Here is a 7,902-nt window from a genome sequence, read left to right on the forward strand (position 1 = left end):
ATATATATATATATATATATACACATACATACATACACACAGCAGAGAGAGAGAGTGTGTGTGTGAGAGAGAGAAAAAGAGAGAGAGAGAGAGAGAAAGACAGAGAGAGAATATAGAGTGTGTGTGTGTGTATATATATATAGAGAGAGAGAGAGAGATATAATATATATATATATATATATATATATATATATATACATAGAGAGAGTGAGAGAATATATATTAATATATATATAAAGAGATTATATATATATATACATATATATATGAGAGAAAGAGATAGTATATATATGTATACATATATATACATATATATATATATATATATATATATATATATATATATATATACAGAGAGAGAGAGAGAGAGAGAGAGCGAGAGAGAGAGAGAGAGAGAGAAAGTAAGTATAGAGAGAGAGTGAGAGAATATATATAAATATAAAGAAATTATATATATATATATATATATATATGTATATATATATATATATATATATATATTTATATGAGAGAGAAAGAGAGAATATTATATATATATATATATATATATATACACACATATATATATATAAAGAGAGAGAGAGAGAGAGAGAGAGAGAGAGAGAGAATATATATAGAGAGTGAGTATATATATATAAATATATATATGTGTATATACAAAATCGCAAATTTCATAAGATTTTTATTGTCTATTATGCCAAGAAAATAATAGTGATAGTAATATTGTAAAGGTATCTTATGGTAAAACTCCCACTTATAAATAAATTTTTTATCAATAATAAATCGTTAATGGAAATCCCAATTGAGTGTAAACCATTACAGCGTTTGTTTATAGGTGTGAGTCTCCTACAAAGGATCTCTGTGGCAACTCAGCAATTTCGTGCTACAAATAAAGAATCTATTTCACCCAGAACTGAGCGACGACACAGATAATACACTAGTGAAATGATAGAATTATTTATTTTCTTTTACGGCCCTTGAAATAGTTTCCTGTGAGTCCATCATCTCCCTTCTCCAAGTAAATAGGAAAGGAAGATTAAAGCGAGGAGTCTGGACTTGTGTTTTCATTGCTAGCAGAGAACCGGCTTCCTTGCGTTATTTTGGTGCGCTCTGTGCCTCCAGGGCGGATTTGCGTCATTAGGAGCAAGTTGCTGATGAAGATAAAGTTTCACAAATATTGAAAAAGGAAATGCTCTAACAGTTATTAGAGGGTGTTTTTTTTTTTTTATTATATATTTCTTCTCCGGAAGAAATAAGGATTTGCTGTTGTTCCTTAAAATACTGGAGCAGGATCTATTTTTGGAAAAGATCAGGCAGGAAAATCCGCTGATTTAGAAGAGGTTAAGAGTGGATGACAAACAGGATGAGCCGAGAGCTGTTGGGCATTGTTCAGCCTGCTGGGGCTATTTACAGCCTGCTTGCTGGGGTCCTATCAGAACCTTATCAACACAAGGGAAGGCAACAACAGGAGGGTGACACTGAGTATGACAGCGACAAGTTCAACAACAAGATTAGCATCTGCCTGAACCTTATTTACACACAGTGCTGATAGCTGCCCCACATAGACCCAACATTCTCAATGCACTATTTGTCTAATGTAATAAAGAGCATCAGATCTTACCTGGGTGTTAATACATTAGATTTTGTTCTCCTAGTACTATGGATTATGTAGTCTTGCATTAATGGCCAAACTCATTAAAACGTATATACATAATTACCTATATCTATTTATCTAGCTATATATATATATATATATATATATATATATATATATATATATATATATATATATATATATATATATAAAGTACCTATAACATCTACTAGTATCTATTTCTCCCTCTCTCTCTCTCTCAAAGTAGATATGATATGTGCTTCTCATACATATCAAAGCATATATCTAGCCATATATATAGATAGGTAGATGATAATAAATATATATATACATATATATATATATATATATATATATATATATATATATATATATATATATATATATATATATATATGTGTGTGTGTAGGAATTTTCAATTTAATAAATACGAATTCTCTTTCACATCCTTCTCTATATACTGTATTTTCCTTTGTACTGATCATTCAGCCAGCTTGCCGCACTTGCCACAGCAGCATATTTTTAATTATGATGGTGGACACTGATTTAAAAGGAACACATGACATTAGGAAAGAAATAGTAATGTACAATAAATATCAGCGCATCTACACTGAAGTACACAGATGTCTCCATGTGCCTAAAACACAAAAGACTATTTTAGAGCGCTGCAAAAAATAAAGTTGGCAATAATTTAGGTGAATCGTTTTAGGTCCTTAATATAATGACATTTTAGCAAAATGCAAAGGGAAAAGCAGTGCATCTGTGACAGCAGGGCCTGGTCCTTGGTGTTTTGGAATATTGTATTGAGGCTGGGGTTTTTGCTGTGATTGGCTGATGTGCAGACACTGGGAGGGGCCTTCTGCAGCAAGTGCTGCCATAGAAGATGATGGGAGATGGGTGTGTTTGGGTGAAGGGGAGAGGCGGCGCTCATAGGCTGGGCTTGAGGCCAATCAAAGAGGAGGGGGGAACTCTTGTACAGTGCAGAAGTTCCAAAAGTTTCGGCCAAACTTTCTGCAGCCCTGAGAGCGCAGCCTGTGCAGGGACCTGAGCCTGATCCTCCAGGAGCCACCATCCAGGAGCCACCAGCCAGGAGCCACCAGCCAGGAGCCACCAGCAAGGAGCAGGGGGTCAGATCCTCACTACCAGGGACCAGATCACCACAATTTAGGAACAGGGGAGGTGTCAGCTCTGTCCCCCCTACAAGCCAGGAAGAGGGTCTGTGTGGGCTCCTCAGTGACCAGGGCTCTCTGCTGGGGTGTCAGTACCAGCCCAGGGTCCCTCTGATCAGCCTGGAAGATGTATACCACCGGCCTGGCCCCATTCTATGCAGCTTCTCATTTCAACCTGTGGTCGGCTTACTGCTCTGCGGGAGCTGGAGGAGGGGGCGCCGGGTACCCCCCTCTAGACCCCGGCAAGAAGCCCTCCTTCTGCATCGCTGACATCCTGCACGTCGGAGACCCCGACAGCCCTCCAGGGTCTTCTGGTCTGACAGCGGCTCACATGGGGGTCATCCACCCAGCCCAGTACCAGCCGGCCGGCTCCCCGCTCAGACCCACCCCGGTCACCCCGGACTCCTCTGCTGCCTTCCACCACCGGCTGTCCCCGCTCTCTCCTTACCAGCACCACCGGATCTGCAGCGGTTCCGGGATACAGCATGGAGGCTCCCAGCCAGCGCCGTCCAGCAAAGACCTCAAGTTTGGGATTGATCGGATCCTGTCTGCAGAGTTTGACCCCAAGGTGAAGGAAGGCAACACATTGAGAGGTAATTAGTTCATGCAATTAGTATTCATATACTCAGAGGTAATTAGTTCATGTAAGTAATATTCATGTACTGAGAGGTAATTAATTAATGCAAATAATATTCATATACTGAGAGGTAAATGGCATAAATAAATAATAAGCAGAAGAGTTTCATAGTATATATATATAAATGATATGCAAATACTGACAGGTAAATAGTGTAGGTTAAATAATATGCATATAGAGGGAGGTACATATAGCTTATATATATATATATATATATATATATATATATATATATATATATATATATATATATATATATATATATATGTACATATAAATAGCATGCATTTATTGAGAGGTTAATAGCATAGATAGATAATATGCATATAGAGAGAGGTAATTAGTACATGCAAAAAATATCCTTACATTCAGAGGTAATAGGTACATTTAAATAATATTCGTAAATTGAAAATTAATTAGTACATGGAGATAATATTCATACATTGAAGGTAATTGGTACATGTAAATTATGTTTACATATTTAGAGATAATTAGAATGTGTAAATAATTAAGATTTTGAGATTATAATTTGTTAATAATATATATATATATATATATATATATATATATATATATATATATATATATATATATATAAATTTAGTAACAATTACATAAATGACTTCCTGCTTGATTTTTTTAAAAAAATTTCAATATATTCATTACTGATATTTTTACTTCATGAATTACTAGACAGTAATATAAGAAATCCCAAACTGCAAGTCTAATATTAATTTTATATTTATCACATCTATCTGTGATTTTTCCTGGAGATAAATAATATTGTCTATCAAATTTTAGAATCGAACAGTCAACGTGACCCTATTAATAGGCCATTTTGTTCTCTCTCTGCCTAAAAAGCATTGATTGCAGCACTAAAATATTTAGCAGCTATAGCTTACAGAAGTACAACCAATAAAACTGATATTTATAGAGGAATATTTTTTATTGTTAATTAAACGCTTAAATTGATGTGTAATTGGTGTGATTCTCGGTTAATATAGAATATTCTCGTTCATACTGGAGATGTGTACTGCCTGGTATTTAGGATAGAGTGGCACAGTGCTTGTGATGGGTAGAGGTTCAGTGGGATAGATGTTGGCATGTCTGTGGGCACAGTTCTATCTCTTACCATCTATAACGGAGCTCTCCTTTGTAATCACAGATCTGACATCATTAATCAGTTCAGGCCGCCAGTCAGGGGTCCAAATCCAGTCTGCAGCCGGCCAGTTCTTCGCCTCACTAGAGCCCCTTACCGACCCTCCCTCTATTCTGGGGCAATTAAACACAAACCAGAGGAATTCTGTACAGCAGCACTTTCAAGACACCTTTCCAGGTATTATAATTTCCCACCCTGTGTGTCTATATATTACACCAGTCCTAGGCCTGGTTCATTGTATTCACGGGGTTACATTAAAATATCACTAATTCGGCCTTCTTAAGACCCTTATAGAAATTAATTGTTATATCCCCCCTCAACTCTACCACAAATCGAATAATTTCAGGTGTAAGGTTACATTATTTTATATGGCTGTTTAGCTTTCCTCCAAAGTTTGTGGACTAAAGTTTTCTTACGAGTAAAATTAAACTTTTTTTTGTACTATACTCTCTATTTCTGTATTTCATCATCATTATAACATCTTATATTGTACTGCATGGTATTATATTTTATTATATTTTATTTGCACACTGTAGCGTTAGTTTGTGACTGCAGTTTTGTTTTAAAATAGACTGAGGCAACGTCTGGGTCTCTAGCTGTTGGTGAACTAAAAAGCCCAGCAGTGCCCTTATAGCCAATAGGTCGCAACACCTGTAAAAGTTTTTTGTTGCAAGTTGTTTTCATCGTATCCTGTGTCTATGTTCCCCAGGCCCATACGCGGTGCTGACTAAGGATACTATGCCACAGACCTACAAGAGAAAGCGTTCCTGGTCTAGGGCTGTCTTCTCCAATTTGCAGAGGAAGGGGCTGGAGAAAAGATTTGAGGTGCAGAAATATGTCACCAAACCGGACAGGAAACAGCTGGCAGCGATGTTGGGTCTTACTGATGCCCAGGTAAGAGGGCCCTGTATAATTACATATATACATATATATATATGTGCAGTCCAGTAAGAGTTTTATCCACTCCAAGTTAAACAAAGGAACGATAAACAGAATATTTGTATAAATATATCAGGATAGAAAATTTGCAATACAAAACGGATAATATATACTCAGGAAACAAAGTACTGGATTCACAAGGAAGTTCTAAGGATTGGGCAATAATCAGCTTCCTGTACGTTGCAATATTTCTCATAGAAACAGTCGTGTCAATTATTGAAAAAATGGGGACAGCATTACAGCCTTAATTTAATATACATACACAATATCTATCTCAAAACTATCTGTCTAGGGCTCAGCGCTATTCTTTAACGAATTCATTATCGCCTGTATTTAGCATAGATTTTTACAAGCATTTTTTTTAATCAGTGGGTACAGTTATATAGTGGTTATATCCATGGTATATACATTATATAGGTTTATAGACATAGAATTCTAACTTTTATATATGGAACAACTAATGGCTGCAGATTGGGTACGAGTACAGGAGAGATACTATGGTTTTATTTTCTTATTTAAGTTATATGATTATAATGAGTCAGTATGTGTACAATCTACAATTGTCTTGAAACACAGACGTTTAATGTAATGGATATAACTGTTTTTCTGTGGTTTCATTCCATCCCACCAGTTAGGCAAACATCCATTATAAGCTAAAGAAGAAAGAAAGTAATACATTAATCTAAAAAAAAAATATATCTTTTATTTACTTAGGTGGTCAGAAGCAGAATTATATACATACTTTTAGCCATATTTTAGGATGCACGAAATATTTGTTTTTACTAAAATAAATCTCAATTTGTCTCTCGATTAACAGATATATTATACTCTGTACACATAATTGCAGTGCAGAGATATAATTAATGTATAAGATAATTCATTAGCTAGGGAAGTAATTGTTTTTTTCTTTCTCATGTAACAGTTACAATCAGCAATCTGCTGGGGGAAAAATAACGGTATCACCAGTTTTTTTTTTTTACCTTAATATAACTGTTCCAGGAAAATAGAATATATTTTGTTTTGTGTATTGCGAAATAGACGATTAAGAGGGAAGTGAAAATATGTTTTCTTTGTTTTTTTAAACGGAATGATCAAACATAAGGATGAATAATGCGATATATGAGGCATTGCGGTCGGAATGAAGCAAGAATATGGTTTACTGCAGAAAGCGAATTGAAAGTATCAGACAAAAAAAAATAATCCTTTTGTCTTGCTCAATACAGACTCAAATGTGATGAGAAACTATAATACGAGGTCCAGAATAGGGAACCATTTCAATTTCCCCCCTCTATAGAAATCTCAACTTCTCCTTTGCTCTTTCTTGTTTTCAACTTACAATCACCCGCCAGGGGTTACAACTTTTTTAAGGAGTGACCCTGATTCTTGCAGAGATTTCTAACAGTCACTTTGCCTGATTAATTCTCATGAAATGCAGAGTTATTTAGAAATCCTATTTAAAGCACTGTGACTATCCACCCCTCTAGGGGACAGTATTGAAGAAGTTTGATTTAGAAAAAAAAAAAAAAAGATAGATTGTCAGCTTCGCAGGTCAGATAGAGCCACACTTGCTTCTTCAATGATGGCGTTGTGTGACAACCTGGGGCTTAACCTCTTGTGAGATTACAAAGCCCAGCAGGCCGTGCTGAGACTTGTAGTTCCCCGGTAGCATCTGCTGCCAGCGCTCTCTGGCTTGTTGTGCCTCCTGGGACTTGTGGTTCCACTGCAGATGGAGAGCTATAGGCTGCCTTATATTAATTGCAGTTTAATTTGCATCCTACAGGTAAAAGTCTGGTTTCAGAACAGACGGATGAAGTGGAGACACTCTAAAGAGGCCCAAGCACAGAAGGACAAGGAAAAGGAGGACACTGAAAAGCCTGAGGTCCCCTGCCCAGGAGAAGGGGACCTGGACCGGAGCAACAGTCCATACAGATCTGAGGGAGAAAGTGAAAGCAGTGACTCTGACTTGTTGGACATGATGGCCAGTGACACTGAACGGACTGATGGGATCTCTGAACCACAACAAACCAGTGTTATTAAATCCTCTTCAGCCACCGACCTCTCCACACAGCAAGCAGCACCTTGCCCACAGCCCCCACAGACCCCCCCTTTACAGTAAATACAAGAGGACCTGGGGACGCCATTCTCTCCCCTGGCTACAGGGGACACTAATTAAAGACACACTGTGAAGACGTGGGCTGGGCAGATTGTCCAGAGTAGATGACTGTATCACTTGGGGGCATTTAGTATCGAGCCATAAAATTAAATATATTGCTGCGATCTTGTAATGCAATGAATGACAGATGCTTGAACACAATGCTCAGATTACTGTTGTGGGTATGAATGAAAAGATCACACACAGCAGATTTTCCCTAAAAAAAAATAC

At 36.8% G+C, this 7,902-nt stretch overlaps 1 protein-coding gene across 2 annotated transcripts in view; it reads left to right on the top strand.

Annotated features, from left to right (window-relative positions):
• The first annotated feature begins 2,591 nt into the window (after positions 1-2,591).
• The window catches only part of HLX (H2.0 like homeobox), a 6,134-nt gene continuing 823 nt past the window's right edge, over positions 2,592-7,902 (top strand). Inside the window, exons 1-4 of one of the 2 annotated variants that reach the window (XM_075204281.1) lie at positions 2,592-3,377; positions 4,587-4,757; positions 5,290-5,474; positions 7,300-7,902. The exon at positions 7,300-7,902 is cut by the window's right edge and continues 823 nt beyond it. In XM_075204281.1, coding sequence (XP_075060382.1) covers positions 2,912-3,377; positions 4,587-4,757; positions 5,290-5,474; positions 7,300-7,635 — 1,158 coding nt within the window. In that variant the 5' untranslated portion in view covers positions 2,592-2,911 and the 3' untranslated portion in view covers positions 7,636-7,902. The remainder of the gene's footprint in view (positions 3,378-4,586; positions 4,758-5,289; positions 5,475-7,299) is intronic. The other variant, XM_075204282.1, reaches the window with a different exon arrangement.

This window comes from Mixophyes fleayi, chromosome 3, assembly GCF_038048845.1.
Source record: "Mixophyes fleayi isolate aMixFle1 chromosome 3, aMixFle1.hap1, whole genome shotgun sequence".
Lineage (NCBI taxonomy): Eukaryota > Metazoa > Chordata > Amphibia > Anura > Limnodynastidae > Mixophyes > Mixophyes fleayi.